This window comes from Oculina patagonica, chromosome 1, assembly GCF_052425735.1.
Source record: "Oculina patagonica isolate OP01 chromosome 1, crgOcupat, whole genome shotgun sequence".
Classification (NCBI taxonomy): Eukaryota; Metazoa; Cnidaria; class Anthozoa; order Scleractinia; family Oculinidae; genus Oculina; species Oculina patagonica.
In genome coordinates, this window is record NC_135758.1 from 8,221,440 (window position 1) to 8,239,903 (window position 18,464).

The 18,464-nt window shown below is 39.5% G+C and overlaps 1 protein-coding gene and 1 pseudogene across 2 annotated transcripts; one reads left to right on the top strand and one right to left on the bottom strand.

Annotated features, from left to right (window-relative positions):
* Positions 1 to 537: 537 nt before the first annotated feature.
* Positions 538 to 5,936, bottom strand: LOC144654281 (uncharacterized; annotated as a pseudogene). The gene is made up of 2 exons (XR_013570890.1): positions 5,865 to 5,936; positions 538 to 4,244 (listed from the first exon to the last, which is right to left on the bottom strand). The product of XR_013570890.1 is annotated as an uncharacterized LOC144654281 (transcript).
* Positions 5,937 to 6,813: 877 nt separating this feature from the next.
* Positions 6,814 to 17,907, top strand: LOC144654748 (maspardin-like). Its single transcript, XM_078514983.1, has 8 exons — positions 6,814 to 7,108; positions 8,794 to 8,955; positions 10,120 to 10,200; positions 11,086 to 11,231; positions 12,768 to 12,876; positions 14,264 to 14,371; positions 16,082 to 16,222; positions 16,952 to 17,907. The coding sequence occupies exons 1-8, from the start codon at positions 7,034 to 7,036 to the stop codon at positions 17,093 to 17,095; spliced, it is 966 nt and encodes a 321-aa protein (XP_078371109.1). The 5' UTR covers positions 6,814 to 7,033; the 3' UTR covers positions 17,096 to 17,907.
* Positions 17,908 to 18,464: the final 557 nt, after the last annotated feature.

The window sequence follows — 18,464 nt, forward strand, 5'->3', positions numbered from 1 at the left end:
TTTTTAAATAAAGTCATTTTGTATTGCTCCCGAGTCTGTTCGTGTTTTGCAATTATTCTTCTGGAACGGGAGGTGATCACTAAATGCATGCTGAAATCGCGAGGAAGGAAAAAAATTGTTTCCTGTTAAGAAATTGAACTATGGCCACCATCTTGAGAAATATGGAAATTAGGAAAGAGCGAGCTTCATCTAGTTTTTAATAAAATCACAAAAACCTTGCACGCTGATTGGTTAAATAAGCGACGTATTTGGCACGGAATTATCATTTCGCATGTAATCAGTAATATAGTAAATACAGAGAAGGAGGGATAGCTAAAGAGGCCAAAGGCCGAATCAACTATCACTTCATGGAAATCGAAAACGAATAATCTTATTGCTTCAGTAGAGTTCTAACTAAGCTTTCTTCAATAACAATTCCCAGTTATTTTTCAACAGGGCCCCTCTGGAGACCAGCCACTGTGCTGAATGTGCCACCCTGCATAAATAAAGTTTTACTTACTTACTTACTTACTTACTTACTTACTTACTTACTTACTTACTTACTTACTTACTCTGTTCATTAAAATCAATCAATCAATCATATTTCTAAATCTTCCTTTGAGATTTCGAAAGGGGAAACGTCACCATTTTCTAGACGACCTCAAGCCACTGCCCACTGTACACGAACGGTTAGTATAACCCAGTAAAGTCGTAAGACGTCACCGACTAAATTAAATGTAGAATGATGCAGATGTGTCGTTCGTTCGTTGGCGATGTAGATGAAGTTCCAATAAGGTGGCAAAGCTCCACTGACCGCCCTACCGAGAGATTTATTTTCTAAAGTTTAATGTCACATCATCGCCAATCAGAACAAACGGTGCCCATTGACTCACTTTGCAGTACCACTTATTTCCTCTCATCCACTTCATGGTATTATGAAGAGATTCACTGGCACTTTCGCCACGAACCAGGCGCTCATAGAATTGCTTCATGAACTCCATCGTTGCTCTGTCTTCCACAGCCCATAGTGACACCAAAACTGAGCGTGCACCAGATCCTAAGAACGCTCGAGCAATTCCAACAACTCCTTCAGCTTTGATTTGACCACGTCCACTGTGACAACACCTGAGCACCACCAGCTTAGCACGGAGTTGGACGTTGGACACATCAGCCATTGTCAGCACGAAATCTTCTTTTACAGGGAGTTTGTTTGTAGAGCGGTTAGGTGCAAGACATATTTCTCCTCTTTCTGCATCGCCGTGTGCTGCGATGTGGATTAGACTCACTGAGTTGATTTCCTGCAACACAGCCTGTTTGGTGGCTTGCCTTCCTGTTAGAACTCTTGAGGACTCAATATTCAACAAATGCCCAATCATCTCTGCTTCCTGTTTGGCAGATGATAGTCGAGAGACGTGCTCTTTCCTCCCGTTCAAAAAGACCTCTCCAACATCAGGATCCCCCACAATCAGCGCACCAGTCTCCCTGTGATAACTGCCTGGACTTTCGTGGATGAGCTTCAGAGTCGTCAAAGACGGAATAACCCGGATCTTATAAGTTTCTGAAAGATGTTTTCCATTGCTGTCCTCTAAGGCTGCAAGTGGTACCCTGTGCAGCAATCCTTCGGGGACTACGATCAGTTCAGAGCCTTCAAAGAGGTCTTCCACGGGGGCGACAATCATTTTGTACCATAACCGAAGGGTTGTCTCGCTCGTACTGTCGAACAAGACCTTCTCGTCACCATCATCATCACCATCCTCCTCTAATAAGCGTGTACCTTGGTAACGTCGTGTCCTCTGATTGGCCCGCTCCGAACATCGACAATGATCTGTCCTCGCAGTCAATGCCCCGTCCAAACTTATACTGTGCATTGGTGACATCTACCATGGATTCAAACAGGGCTTCCACATTCACGCCTTTGATACGCTGGGTAACGGCTTCTAAACTTTCCCTTGACACTTTCCTAAATGTGATCTTCTTATTTGGTGTTATCACCCAGAAAAAAAGCTCGTGTACGTGGTAGAAGAGAAACAGAACAGTACAGTCATTATTTAGCGGCAGTTTTTCAATATAAGTAATCCTCAGTTCTTCTCTCTGGACTCCTTCTTGGATGAAGTACTGACTTGACATTAAATCTGCGAGGCCTCTAGCACGCCCTAGTTCGGCAGTGTATAAGGCTTTGCTTTCGTTCTCCTTCGACTGACACAAAAGACAAACGAGTAGCTTGTAAGGGAAAATGTTTCTGTCGCTAAAGGAGACTTTAAAATGATCTTTGTTGCCAAGAAGGTCTCGGACTGCCTCGTACATGTTGATACTTTCTGACAGATATTGCAACGCTTGGGAAATATCTCCTTTCCAGGCCAGACACAGACCTAATTTGGCACAAGCCATGCCTTGCCCATTCTTGTCGCCTATTTCCTTAGTAATTTCAAGAGCTTTCTGGTGATTTTCTATTGCCAATGTGTACTCTCCAAGAGACTCATACACGGCTCCAAGGTTTCCGTAGCAATCACCTTCTCCGTACCTATCTCCAATTTCCTTATGGATTTCAAGTGCTTTCTTGCTCTGTTCTATAGATTTGATGTATTCCCCTTGAAGGCGGAATAAATCGGCAAGACCTCTGCATTGGGTCCCTTCCTCCTTCTTCATATTCAGTTCCACAGATAACAGAAGAGCCGTTTGGATATACGTGAGGGCCTTGTCGTAGTCACTAAGGGCCATATATGCTGCCCCTATGTTCCCGTAAAGAATTGTCTCCGACGACCTGTCTTCAATCTTGATGCTGATCTCAAGAGCCTTTTCGTAGTTTTTTACAGCTTCTGCGTGTTCCCCAAGACAATGGTAAACATTTCCAAGGTTGCCGTAACTATTGGCCAAACCAACCTGGTCTCCAGTTTCTCTCCTGATTTTCAGTGCTTTTTCGTGATACTCTAGGGCCTTGGAATAATCGCTTAGCGATTGATGAGCTGCTCCGATGTTGGTGTAGTCGCCGCATTCGTTACGTTTGTCCCCTAATTCTCTCCTGATCTGAAGCGCCTTGTTATGATATTCTATGGCTTTTAAGTACTCCCCTCGAGAGTGGAAGACCACGCCAAGATTTCCGTAGTTTACGCCTTCTCCCTCTTTGTCCTTGAGTTCTAGATGGATTTGCAGAGCTTTCTCGTGATGTTCTGCAGCTTTAGCGTATTGACCAACAGCATGGTAAGTTGTACCAAGATTACTAAGGTGCGTGGCTTCTCCGCGTTTGTCTCCAATACTTTGCCTGATCTCCAGAGCTTTTGTATGGCATTCAATGGCTATTGAGAATTCACTAAGACGTGCATAAGCAGATCCTAAATTACCAAGAGACACAGCCTCTTGTTTCGCATCTCGGATCTCTCTTGAAATTTGAAGAGCGTTCTCGTGACATTCTTTAGCTTTCGTGTATTCTCCAAGCGAATCATAAAGGACGCCAAGATTGCTTTCGTGTCTTCGTTGTTCTCGTCTGTCTCCAATGATCTTGCTTAGTTCAAGTGCTCTCGTCTGATAAATCTCCGCCATTTTTAATTTACCCAGAGACGAGCAAAACCCTGCAAGATTATCTGTATTATCACATTCCCCGCGCTGGTCTCCTATGCGCCGTTTAACAAGAATCGCTTTTTCATAATAATCAATGGCTTTCTCTGACTCATCAAGACTTTTGTACACATCGCCAATGTTGTTGTAGTCTTGTGCCTCTCCTTTTAAGTCCCCAAGTTCTTTGTTAAGCTCGAGCGACTTCTTGTGATATTCCAGGGATCTAGGATACTCTCCCAGGCACTGGTAGACGCTTCCAAGATTGCCATTGTTGATACTCTCCTCTCGTTTGTTGCCAATCACTTTACTGATCTCAAGCGCTTTACTGGAACATTCAATCGCTTTTTCGTACTCCCCAGCTTTAAGATACGCATTTCCAAGGTTTCCATAATTCGTGCATTCCCCTTTTGTGTTCCCCATGTCTTTAGCGAGTGCTAGAGCCTTGTTATAGCAGTCGATTGCGTTTGTGAAATCACTGATAAAGTAATACGCCGTTCCAAGCCTACTGTAAACTATCAATGTTAGCTGCTTACGTACATTGAGAAGCACTTCCAATGTTTTCACCCCATCACTGTTCAAGAGCACCAAGCACTCTCTAAACAATCCAATGGCTTTATCATATCTATAAGTGTTGAGTAGAAATATCGCAATAGAGATACCGATGGTTAAGGCTTGCAGGTACTCTTCGACACTTTCCATTCTTGCCTAGCTATCTGTTGAAGTAAAATGCATTAATGCCGTGAGCGTTTTATCGTGAAATAAAGCCATGGTATTTGGAGGTCTGGTTAAAGCTCTCGAATGCCTTATAGGACGGCTAACGTTAAGAGCCAAAAGTAACCTAAGAAGACACAATTTATGAGGGTTTATCCTTAGCTTGGTGTTCCTGTAAAGTGACTAGAAGTATTGCAACTCCCTCTGGATGATAGGCTCCCCCCCCCCCCCCCCTTCCAATATTTTTGCAGGCTGCTCCAAGGTAACTTGGTGTGGGCAGCCGCACAAGTTAACGTATTTACTTCCGGTAGAAAAGCAACCTTTTTGGGTCGGAATTCTTACTCTGTCTGTTTATTGACTGAGTGGGTGGCCTCAGCTGACGGGAGCGATCTAGCTAATGTAAATGACGTATCCATGATGACAAGATGATGTGGCAACCCGATGGTGTGAATGAGTAACATACAACAATGCGCATTAATTGGTAACATAGAGCCGCCGAATTTAGGAGTCCCTCGTTTTAGCTAACAGGCAAAGGTACCGTTACGGGAGGTCAGTTCTCATGCATGTCGTTGGCGTTCGCCACCCATAACCCTTCTACCAACGGCCATGTTTTCTATATCTTGTTATATCCAATTTCCCCATGTGCACTTTCTGTCCCTTTAGCTACACCCTTTTAAGGTTGTAGCTAAGTCTCCTATTCGGCTTAGCGTAGAGATGGTTGATTCTGGTTGATTCTAGTGCGATCAAAGAAGAGAGAAGGATAGAGATGGGGAGAGTAGCGAAAGAATGAAGGAGGGATAGAGAGAAAGAGAGGGTGGGGAGGAGGGACGGAGAGAGGGAGAAACGAATGCAATATAAACAATCCGTGACAGACTATCTTTCCCTGCGTGACTAGCGTTACTTGCTATGCTGTCTCGCTGTTTTTTAGTAGTAGCTCATTATATACTGCTGTGATGTGTTTCTCTTCCTCGGACAAGGTGCGTCTATCTTTGAGTTCTGTTCGGTGTTATTGTATCCACCATAAATATACTACAAAATTGATCAATAGTAAATGAATATTTTAACAAAAAGACAACTTTCAGTTTCTCGTCTCCACTTCCGCTTTTTCTCTGTTTTCGTTTCGTTTCAGTTAACTCTTGTCATGATTCGTGGCCTTGTTTTGGTATTATATTATAGTATTGGAAGTAATTTCGTTTGCTCTAGACTTCTAATCTACCTTCATCTTCCAATACATGTTATAAATCTTAACGGTTCGAAATATTTTACGACATCCGACTTTTAACAGCAGTATTCACCATGCGAGATGTGCATACCATGACAGAATTTTCGATCTATATTTAAAATATAGATAATCCTCGCTTACTCGAAGAGATAGGATGTGGTGTAAAATTGAAGTTTACACTGACACTCGGAGAGCTTTGAAATAGCTGCTTTTGAGCTGAAGGAAGTTCAGAATTACGGAGAATGAAATACTTTATAAAACAAACAGACTTGAACAAAAGCAATATAGTACATTGGATGCTTTAGAACGGCTAGCAGAGGCACTTGAGCCATATAAACACACTGATTAGTCTATACTGGATTAATTTATATCTAAAAAGAACAATTTGAGAAATATTTACCGTACATATCGCTTGATCTCTGTGTTATTTTCCCTTTAACCACCAAACAAACACGTGCATCGTTCATTCAACTTGCTGAACTTCTCTGGATAACGCGGAAGTCTGGGACTTTACCGACAATTCGTTCCCAGGGCGGCTCGATTCCCATAACTACTTCGATATTCAACTTCCGCAACTGCCCTTCTTTGATGAAAACAAAGGACTTTTTTCCGGAAATACAGAACAGATTGCCCGTTAATTTGCGAAAATGATTAACTTTATTCGTTCGTTAGAATATGAGGAAAAGAGGCAACTACATGGAAAAACCCGCGCTCTTTTTTGGGGTATTTTTTTGTATCACGTATGACTTTCCATATTCACCAAGGAATATACCGTATTTACTCGAATAAGCGCCGCCCCCGAATAAGCGCCGCCCTCGATTAAGCGCCGCAGGGACAAAAAAGAAAAGCGCCGCCCCCGAAAAGCGCCGCAGTCCTGATGCGGCGCCATCGAGGAATCCGCATAAAGAAAAGCACACAAAACAACTCGAAAACAGCCTTGGAAATTCCTTCCGTCAAAAGCGATGTCGCAGTTCAAAGTATATATTTACCGCTTGTCCACTATCTCCAAAATCACAAATGTAGTCTGTAACGTGGAAGGCCGTGACTCCCCCGGAGACGAAACGACAAACGAAAGTCCCCTCAGAGAGAAGCGCAGAAGAGGGGCGTCCAAAAAGCGCCGCCCCAAAAAGCGCCGCCCCGAAAGCGCCGCACTGAGCGCGAAAAATTAATAAGCGCCGCGGCGCATCGAGTAAATACGGTATGACATATATCAATAAATTATAAACAGGATTAACACAGTGAATGCTTTCTAAACAACGCAACAAAATTCTGCCCTTTTCCAGCCCGTTATTCCGGAAGTTTTAGTGACTTCAGTACCAGTCTTCTGGGACGTCCGCGCTCACTTCAGCTCCAATTAGGATTGGGTCCAAGTTTTCTTTGAGGATTGCATTTCGTTCCAATTTCCTTGATTTCAAGAGTCTGCAACTCCGTTTTCCTGCCGTATTCATGGAGGATTTGTTGACATAGTTTAGCTCAAGCTAAAGGACGCCGAACCAGGTTGTTTTGTTCAAGTAATTATTCATCACAAAGCACTTGAAGCGTGCCTGGGCTTACAGCACGTGATTCAACATGGCGGCGGTGTCGAGCTCTATCAGTCAATCACAAGAATACATCAGCTTTCGAAGCACTGTGCCATTGAGGCGGGTAGGTAGAGAAACGTTTTAATGAATGAACTCTGTAGGTAAACAGTGTTTTTGCAAAGTGGGAACGTTAATTGATGGGATAAACACGGAAGCTTATGAAATTAATTCAATCGAACTCATATTGCGTGCATGCAAACGCACGCATGATCGGTTCAACTTTGATCGAGTTGCTTTACATATCTGATCACTGTCGTAAACTTATTTGCAAGTGCGTAAAGGTTATAAACAATGTTTTAAATACTTGAAACATGTATGATATTGATAATTAAACACGGTTCTGAATTGATCACAAATATTGTTTATTACTGCTAAACGAACAGTCGGTGGATTTCACAAACTTAGTGGCTTTGTTGGCACTTATCCAATTAAACACGAATGCAGGCAAAATAAGGACTACCTCCTGGACTTCTGGACTCTTTGGACAACTGGACCATACATACAAGTAGAAACAGTGTGTTCTTGTACACCCTTAAATTGTTGTGAAATTCATGCTTGTCAAAATTGTTGGTATCCTTCTATTTTTTGCTGACTAAAGTTTGTCTTCACCTACCACTGAACGATTGCAAAAGTTAATACAGTGGAACCCCGAATAACGATCTCGAAAACGATATTCCCGAAAACAATGAATATGTATGTCCGGCAAAGTAAAATGATGGGACGGAACCCCGAATAACGATCCCCGAATAACGATATAATTTTACTGCCCCCTTGGCATATCGATATCGGGGTTCCACTGTATCCTCCTTTTTAACTCATTTGGCTCTATTGATCAGTTGATCGCGACAGAAAGTGCAGGGTCGTACCTAGAATTTTTTGTCTGTGGGGGCAAGTTTTCCTGGCGGGGGCAACTGGAATATTTTAAGTTAAGTTTTCTTTTTTTTGTTCTTTAGTTTTCTTAGTTGTTTAGTTTTCCTGGTGGGGACAACTGCCCCCCTGCAGCCCCTGCTAGGTTCACTCAGCCCTGAAATGGTACAAATTCTGCCAACCGGCTCATGGCCTAAGGCTTGACTGACGTCATTGCCTAAAAATGCGAGGGCCTGTATATGAAAAGGGCATGTACCAAAACTAGAAAAAAAGCAAAACCACTGAGATGAAACCACACTAGCAAGAGAGCTTGAGAGCTAACCACAAACAGACTAAACTAAGCATTATTCAGGCTAACCAGAGTGCCATTCAACTAACTGGACCTGGAATGCCACCGTGATGGTACATGTATTCAAGTTAACCAGATAACTTTGCAAGTCTGCAGTCTCAAGGACTGAGCAAAGCTCAAGTTAGCCTGTTTACAGATAGCTCTCAATAATGATAATGGGTTTTCAGTGCCTGAAATTACTGTTGGTCATCGGACACTGTCCAATCAAATATGCCAAAATAATGTCCGGCCAATTTTTCAATATGTTCGGACATGAGTTTTCAAGAACTTACATGTATGTCACTACGTCTTGGAAAATTTGTAACATGTTTGATTTAAAATGCGAATTGATGTCTGACCAATTTTCTAATATTTCCATTCAAAATAAAAGTTTGGAAGGACACATGTCCTTTTAAGTAAGAAAAATGATTTTCAAGACTGCGTTTTGCTTGTGTTGGCTATTTTGTTTTGTTTTGCTTGTTTTGTTATAGTCATCATTCCATTTTGTAGTTACATTACAATGTAGAAACAGTTGTTTTCATTCCCTGTTACAGATTGTTGTTGACAGCTCTGATGAAAAGGAATGGTTGATATACGATGCTGGTCCTCGAAATGTTCGTTGTCCCTTGGTTTGTTTGCCTCCAGCCAGTGGTACTGCCGACGTGTTTTTCAAACAAATTCTCACACTTTCCAGCCTTGGATACAGAGTTATATCTGTGAGTTTCTTGAACAGTAGATTACTTTGAAAAAGCAACATGATAATATTATCATTAATATTGTTATTGTGCAGCTCCAGAAAATATCCATACCCACCCCATGGAAGGTCATTGGAAATTCTGAGGGGGTGGGGGGTCTCAAAAGCCATAATTTTTAAAGGAAAGTATGGGGCTTAACTGGAATTTCTAGAGGAGTGGGGGGATTCAAACCAAAAGAAATTCAGTGGGAGGGGTATGGATATTTTCTGGAACAGCTCATTGTTGTACAAAATGTTTCAATTTCCTCTTAAATTTTCCATAAAAAACCAATAATTAGTAATATTCTGTGTTTTGGCTCCTCCACATTTTCTTGAGATTAGTTGTTTTTTTGGGTTGTGGTCGTCCCCCCCCCCCCCCCCCCCCCCTGAATTTATTGACTGTAAGTAAGAATAATCCTTGCTTGTTGATGGACAGTTGAAAATATCACGGATTTGATTCTTGTCACACTTCACCTAGAAGGGCTGCAAATAATTTTTCACTTGAAAGGACACATGTCCTACTAAGACACCATCATTGTCGGACAAAACAAAATTTTGGTCGGACATCACTAAAAACAAAAGGTTGAATTTTATTCATTGTTGCCGTAAAAAAATGATTTTTTGATCAAAAAATTGTCCTAACATCATGTTCCAACACTTGGTAATTTCGTCGGACATGAGCAAATTTTGGTCGGCCAATGTCCGATGACCGACTGTTATTTGCAGCCCTGCCTAGTGACACAATGAACCCTGAACAAGTTACACTGGTCTGTAGACTTTCCCGTGCTCAGGAAATTAAAAAAAAATGGTTTGTGAAAATTCAGTGTTCAATTGAGGGAAGCACATACATGTAAACCACTTTTGTTTTGAGTTATCAGGATTTGTGAAAAATTGAGGGTTTCACTGTATGAGAAATAACAGAAACAAAAAATCTCAATGATTCATCTCTATTTTCATTTTATAAATGATAGACAGGTTAAAGCAAGCATTACATGTACAATCATGTAATAGTTTGCTAAGTCCCGTTTATCTTTAAGGTTATTTGATCTCTTCAGCAGTACACCAATTTATATAGCATGTTCTTTCTCCCCACCCACCTCAAAGCTTTCCAGTGTTAATAATTTTCTATAATTACACACGGTTTCAGGTGGAGTATCCTGTATACTGGACGTACAATGAGTGGACTGAGGGCTTCAGGCGACTGCTGGATTATCTGCAGCTGGATGAGGTTGGTATTAGCTGCAGATGATGTATTAATAAACATTTGCTGTTAATTTAAGGTGAAGATACTCTTTTGCTTTAATGAGACATGTACACTTGTACCTGAACTACAGTCATGTAAAGATCAGGACACCTTATAGACAATGGCTAAATATCGGGGATGCTAAATCAATGTGTGGTTTTAGAAAATAACCATACCTCCCCCCCCCCCCTCCCTTTTGTTTTGTGGGGAAATTAAAATTTTTTAGGGGGGGGAGAGGAATTTTCCAGAGGGTGAGGAAACGTGAAAAAAATAAACCAACACATGATCGATCCAAAGCACAAATTAAATACTAATGCGTTAAATACTTACCTTAATTAGTTTTCATTGGCAATGATTTTGTAATACACAGACAGGTAAAAACAAATGACATTACTTCCCAGCGTTTCGGCGACCTCATGATGCCATTATCAAGGGTTCATTAGAAATTTATTAAATCAGTTCAAAGAGTTGTAAATACATAGGGAGAGGCACACAAATGGTGCATGGATTGAATCCGTAGACTGACGAACAGTGAGGGAAGCAGAGTTGACAGAGAGCAGAAGAAAACCACCTCGCCCAATTCTGCAATTGATTGGCAGCAAAAAAAGACTGAGAAGGCAAAAAGATGAAAAAATGAGAAATACAAAAACTTTGCAAGTAGCAATGGGAATGATCTGCTCATTTATCAGAAAAAACTTACGTGTTCATTTGTAAAAGTTGGTACCTGCATGCCTGCTTGGCAATTTTCAATTGATACTGTGTTGGTAAATTAGGGATTAATCAGCACTGAGATATCAAAGGTTATTGCCATTCACCAGAATTTTGCTTCCATTTTTGTTTTCTTATTATAATTTTTCATTTTTTTTGCAGGTCCATCTTTTTGGTGCCTCTCTTGGTGGTTTTCTCGCACAGAAGTTTGCAGAAATGACCTTCAAGAGTCCCAGAGTTCACTCTATGATATTATGTAATGCTTTTGCAGACACGTCGGTTTTTCAACAAACTGCAACTGCTTCCACGTAAGTTCATTAGTTGTAACTGTCAGCAGAATTGTTGAATTCTCCCTGATTTTCCTAACTGTTTGCAGCAGAAGCCTTTGTGAACAAGAGGCGGTTTCTTTTCTTAAATAAACTAAAAACAAGATGCAGTGATATTTTTATGATATGATCACAGTGACCGTGTATGTGACTCTGCTACATGTTGGTCACAGCTACAATACATACTAGTTATGCAACGCTTTCGAGTGGTATACTATGGAATATCCCACGAGTCACTTGTATTTTCTCGTTATACACACGAGCCTTTAGGCGAGTGTGTATGCCAAGAAAATACAAGTGACAAGTGGGATATTCCATAGTATACCACGAGAAAGTGTTGTGTAACTATTTTATACCATGCCATAGAAAATACGCTCACTAAATTTCGTCGAGAATACAGTCACAGCGCACTATGGGAAGGTCGGGTTGAATACCGTCGAATATACAACGGCTTTCCTGTATTCTGATTGACTGTATTTTCTATGGCATGGTATAAAATACAATACAATACAATTCAATACTGTAACAATAAAATACAATACTGTAGCAATACAATACAATACAATACTGTAACAATACAATACAATACTGTAACAATAAAATACAATACAATACAATACTGTAGCAATACAATACAATACAACTGTAACAATACAATATATTACCGTACCCAAATTCGCAAGTAGCCAATCAGAAGCGCGATCTACTGTCCTGATATCCTACGATATCAAGTCACTGACCTGATATGCCACCATATCACGGTCACTTTGATGTAAAGTAGTTTTTCTGTACGATGAATTAAAAAGATGTTTTACCTATAAAACAAAACTTCGTAATTTAAGTTTAGCGGTGTTTAGCGGTCGTAAAGAGAGAAAAACATTCCCGCCAAAACTAAAATTGAGCGCGCTCGCCAATTGCGCGTTGTTTGCCGACAAGTACTGAGACATTCAGACTGAAAAAATGGAGTCGGAATTTCCAAATTTTTCGCTTAAGTTGGATTTTGAAAATTAAGAGAATGAAACTCTAAACAAACGAGCAGAAAAAAAGGCAGAAGAAGAACTTGGCAAAAGTGTTGAAGATCAATTCAACACAATTTGCATTGCGTACCTTGCAAGCATGGCTTCAACAAAGAGAGAAATATAACCGGATTTTTGGCTGAATTTGGGTACGGTAAATACCTAATCGTACCTTTTTGGTACGCTTCGGCTGCATATCAGGCTCGTTTGGTCTCGCCATGGGTATTTTGGCTCGACTGCGTCTCGCCAAAATACGAATCATGGCTCGACCAAACTCGCCTGATATGCTACCGAAGCGTACCAAAAAGGTACGATTAGGTATAAATACTGTAACAATACAATGCAATACAATACAATACTGTAACAATACAATACAATACTATACAATGTTTAATGTGGTCATTACACTTAGCTATGGTTTCGATGTGTCGCGCAGTATAATAATATTAAATTACTACCTAAAGCTGTAAACCTCTTGTTTTGTTTTTCTCTTTTTGAACAGTTTTTGGGTGATGCCTGCCTTTCTTTTAAAGAAAATGATAATGAATAATTTTACCACAGAAGAGGTTGATGCAGACATCGCTGATTCAATTGACTTCATGGTAGAGAGAGTGAGTAAAATGCAAATTATGAAAGAAGTTTAGTAGAACATAACAAGTATGACAAAAATATATTTAGTATAATAATAATAATAATAATAATAATAATAATAATAATAATAACAATCATTTCTATAGAGCTATTTAGCTAATCTTTCATAGCGCTTTACAATCACTATGCTAAAATATAAAAATAAAATATAAAAATACCTAACTAAATTAATCTATTGAGCTAAAATATCTATACATGCAGAGAGTGAAGTTTTAAAAGTTAAAAATATAAAAACTAAAAATATCATTATTATTTAACTGGACTTAAAGTAAACGTGTATAAGAAATAAAAATTAAATGTCATAGGCTTCTTTAAAAAGATAAGTTTTTAGGTTCTTCTTAAAAATATCTTCTGATGCCGATTTTCGGATGCTAAATCATGATAAATCAGTGGTCATCACAAGCTACTATTCTTGTATATTAAATATATTTAATCTTCAGTATGTCTCTACACACATTGGCAGGTATGTAGTATGAGGATTGAAAATTTATTGCCACATGTAGCTCTTAGCTGGTGTTGTTATGGTTGTGGTTATACTCTTTTTGGGAGAATTTTGAATTTTTTTCAGTGTCGGTAAGAATTTATAAGTGGTTTTAAAATAGATCTGGGCCTCACTAAATTGTTCTCAAACTATTTTTTTATTAAGTAAACATTTTTTTCTTTTTTTTGTGATATTTTGTTTGCCGATGCCAAGAAAGTATTACTCAACATCATACTGATATGGATTTAAACCATCATTTACATTTATTTAACAGAATAAGCAAAACTGATGAGGTCTATTCATGAAACTAGTTTGTAGTCGCATATGTGACCTCTCACGCAAAAACGTTCCTTACAGAATCTGTGTGTTCGGCTGAACGCCCGGCAAGCGAGCGGATGAGAAATGTGTCGATGAGCCGTTCTACAGGGATACTGTGAACAGCTACACGGATGTAAATTTTTGTTGCACGGATGAAGTCGAATGGCTACACGAATGTTATTTTTTTCGCACCGATGAAGTCGAACAGCTGCACAGATCTATGTTACAAATTTTCTTCACACGAATGAAGTCGAACGGCTGGAAAAAAGTTTGGAAAGCTTGCTTGCACTCGCTACGAACAGCATAGCTATAAAGGAAAACACTTCGTTTCGAATGGCCTCGAATGACAGCAGTCAAAAACAGTCGATTGAATATGTTATAGCACTATAATGAAGACAAGATTCGAAACTGATTCGAATTGATAGGATGTAGTTTTCTTTCATTTTCACCTGAGACCTGTTATTTATCTAGGGTAACGTGATGGTGGGGATAAAAGTACAGTCATGTAGACTGGCCTGATGGTTGTACATTCAAATACTTTTTTACAGCTTGAAAGTTTGGGAAGAAGTGAACTGGCATCAAGATTGACTCTAAACTGTTTGGACTCGTATGTTGAGCCACAGAAGCTACATGGCATTCCTACAACTCTTATCGACGTAAGAACGTGAACAGCTCATGTTTTGTATGTACAAAGTTCTGTACAATGTTTGTGGCCTGTATGGGCCGCTAGGCTCGATGCAGACTTTGTTAAATGTACTGTAATTTATTTACCCATGTAACATCAGGGACGGCGGAGCCGGGGGGCTGGGGGGCTTTAGCCCCCCAGAATTTCAGAAAAAATAAAGACTTATTAAGAGAAGGGTCTTTTAAGCCCCCCCACTTCAAGTCACTAGTCAGCCCTCCCACTTAGAGAATTGCTCCGCTGTCCCTGAACATAGAAAAGTTTTTGGGAGCTCATAGAAAGTGTCTGTGTACTTGCACAGAAGATCAAATTTGAATTTGAAGTGTTGGTTTTTGTACAGGGGGGGGGGGGGAGGGGACTAGAGAACCTGGAGAAAAACCCTCAAAGCAAGTATGAGAACCAACAACAAACTCGACCCACATATGATGCCAGGTCCAGGGTTTCAAACCAGGGCAATGTCAACTGGTAGGAGGCAAGTGCTCTCGCCACTGCAACACCCCTACTCTAATAAACTTTAAATATTGATCCTTATGGTCAGTTGGGTGGGTGAGCAGGCTAACGTGCAAGAAAATATATTCACCAAAGGAACCATGACATGCTTTTCTCTCACAGTTGCACGTTCTCCCCTTGACCATGAGAAAATTGAGAGACTGCTTGTACATGTGCAGTCTAGTTAAAAATGGTTTTCACTCTCGACAGAGTCAGAATCAGAGTCTTAAACATAATCGGAGTCGTAAGAGTGGTTACAACCTAGTGCAAATCGAAAATCAGAGTCATAAGCTTGACGGAATGCAAGTCGGAAGAAGCAGAATGTTTCCATTGTCTTCCAAGTCAGCTTATGACTCCATTGCTTGTGCTCCAGTGAAAATTATATTGTTGGAGTCACACGCAGAAGCGGAAGAACAGACCAATAACGATGCTTAGTTCTCATGCCCTCTGAGTGGTCTTCTTTCTTCAGTTTGATTTTTGCTAAGATCAGACACTTTTCTTCTGTTTACAACGCTGACCCAGATTCTGTCACTAGTGAAAAGCAGCCTTCAGTAGACTATAGTATGACTGTACATGTATGTATGTACTAGAATAGACTTACTAGAACCCCGGTAACTCAAACTTGGATAACTCGAACAACCCCACTAAATTAAACAAACTTCCATTTTTACCCGGTTAACTCAAACTCGGATCATTTCAAAACCAGCTTGAACTAAATTTTGTTTCCCTTGATTAAAATTTAGGTCAAATTAACCCTGATAGCTGATGAAAATAGCTCATTGAAATATTACATTAAGCTCTTCTTGTCGTGTATTTGGATTTAAACACTAAAACGAACACTACAGCAATTTGATTTTAATAAGAGCAACGAATGGATCACGTATTTGACAGTCATTTTCCACTCATAACATAAAAATGCATGATCATGTGAGAGTTTCTGAGGAGATAAGTTTAGTTTGCACTGTACTGTGTACTGAAGGGCTTAAAAATCAGTAAAGTATCAATTATGAACATAGCAAATTAAACTTCCAATCGACCCCGATAACTCAAAACCCCACTAACTCGAACTGTTTTTCATTTCCCTTTAGAGTTCGAGTTGCCAGGGTTCTACTGTAGTAGAGTAAATTAGAGTAGACTAGTACCTGTGGTCTGTAGTAAAGGTTCAACTACATGTTCAATGCAATTTGTACTTTAGGTTTTTGATGACTGTGCCCTCTCGCAGCCTGTCAAAGATGAGCTTTACAAGTGTTATCCAAATGCTAAGAGAGCTCATTTAAAGAAGGGTGGCAACTTTCCATATCTCTGCAGGAGTGCTGATGTTAATCTCTATTTGCAGGTGTGTGTTTTTAATAGAATTTATTTATTTATTACATGTATGTACTGTAAGTAATGCATAACAGCCATTTTAGTGCACTGGGAGTTTCAGAATTTTACGAAGCTTCATCTATAGGCATCCAGTGTGGGCAAAGGACTAAACCTACAAAGGCTTTTGTATAAATCGCATGGCTATGGTACTTACTGTACCTCCAGTTTCTGAAGTATGAAGTGAGTAAATGTCTTGCTCAAGAACACAACACTATGGTGCTAGGTTTTGTGAAAAATAGTAACAGGGTGGCATTTGTTTATTGTTCTCTCATTGTCATCGTTATCATCATCATCATCATCATCATCAATTCTCTTGGCACCAGTGGATGCATACGCTCGCATTGTGTTGTCTGTTTTATTTTAAAGATGTTGAAAACAATCTTGACCACAATTATTTTTGTACACCAAGGTAGATGAGACACTAAGGCTAGTTATTCACGTAAATTTTCTTGTTTACTTTCCTGATGGGTAAGGGCACAAGCAATTGGTCTGCCAACTAAATAGTGTAATACTGAAAAAGTAAACTAAGACAAGCATGCAACAGGCCCGGGCAAGCTAGAGTTGAAGTTTTTTTTTTTTTTTTTTGAAGTTTTTTACCTTTCTGTGGCTCAAAGTAGACCCAACAAGATTGTGCCTTCCATGTACATGTAGCAGTACATGTAAGTGTATTAAAACATAATTTTGTAATTCATCTTGGCAGATTCATCTTCGACAGTTCATGGGCAAGCGCTTCAGTGCCATGGACCCCAAATTTATGACAGAAGAAGACATGTTATCATGTGGGTTACTGCCGTCGGCTGCCCCACCCTCTGTGGTGTCAACAGATGAGGAAGATGATGAATAGATATAATAATATTAATAATAATGAATACAGTGGAACTATGCCATCCAGGCACCCCTTAGCCATTGACCTGTATTTACAAAGTAATCTTTGGTAACATCTTGCATTTAGAAATTTACTCAAATTTTTTGAACTGTTTTTTTAAAAACCTGATGTCATACCAACCAGAAATAGTATTATTTTAAATTTTATAAATATTGTGCCAAACTTGTGTAAAAGGAAAGGGTCAACTTTTTCAAACGATGCGGTCAAACATTGACAACATTTCTTTACAGCCATGTGCACAGCCCACTGATGACCCTTGCTACACAGTCCATGTAAAATAATGTCTGTAAATTTGGCATTTTACAGAAGGAAAATAATTGCTTTATGTTTCTTACGGTTTATTATAATTATGGGATAGTCGCTATCAATTTATTGCACCATAAAGCTTTCGATAAACTTAATAATAATAATTATGCTTATAATGATATCAAGGAATGCAGTATAAACCAACTAAGGTAACCCTATAGGCGAAAATTGGCCAACAGAGCTTTTGTCTGGGCCAAAAGAAAGTGAGTGGAATAACAAGATGATCATTACTGTGGTTTTAACGCGGGGTTCTACTCTATTAACAGAAATTATCTGCAAATCTGTGCACTGAAAGCAGCTTGTGATAAGCACTACATGTGATTTGTAATGCTGCTGATTGAACTGAGAAAGTCGTGCCTGTTTCTAACGAGGCAGTAGAAATTGACAACACCAAATATTAAATTTGTTAGCTAAATGCCAAGAAGCAAGTCAGTTATTGCTTTAGTTCTGCTTTCTTTAATAGAAGCTTTTACAGTTGTTTTGTTGTACTTGAGTAAAGAATTGCAAGGTAAAAAGGCGAAAATAAATTATTGACAATTAGAAAAGGATTGGGGTCAAGTTTAAAGCCTTTTGAATTACCATTTAGCCTGGAAAACTTAGTGTTGTCGATGCTAAGGAATTTGAATTGCTTGTATGTCTATATGAAAAGCCTCTAAAGTTGAGTATTGTTGAGGATAAAGTTGTAAACGTGGCAAATCAAAGATAAACGAGAATGGTTTCCGATAGAAATTGTCGGCTTAAAAAGTTACTTTATGTTGGCATTTTATCCCAGCTTGCCTGGTAATGCCAAATTATGTAGCATTATACAAGTAATAAAGTGGTAGAGCTGCCTCAGATTTCCGTGAAATTTCACAAATACATTTCATAAAAGGTGGCTTTGAGTAGGTTTTGCAGAATGTTTCAAAAATTCGTACAGATAGGGATCTCATTGTTCTTCAGTAAAACCTTTTTTTAAAGTTTGTTTTCTTGTACTCAAAATTTTCATCAACATTTTTGAGGTAGCCCTGATAGAATGCCTAGC

Excerpts from the sequence above, each read along its gene's own strand:
- LOC144654748 (XM_078514983.1), top strand. The coding sequence starts at position 7,034 with ATGGCGGCGGTGTCGAGCTCTATCAGTCAATCACAAGAATACATCAGC. Across the intron at positions 7,109-8,793 it reads GCACTGTGCCATTGAGGCGG|ATTGTTGTTGACAGCTCTGA; the intron begins GTAGGTAGAGAA and ends TCCCTGTTACAG. Across the intron at positions 8,956-10,119 it reads TTGGATACAGAGTTATATCT|GTGGAGTATCCTGTATACTG; the intron begins GTGAGTTTCTTG and ends ACACGGTTTCAG.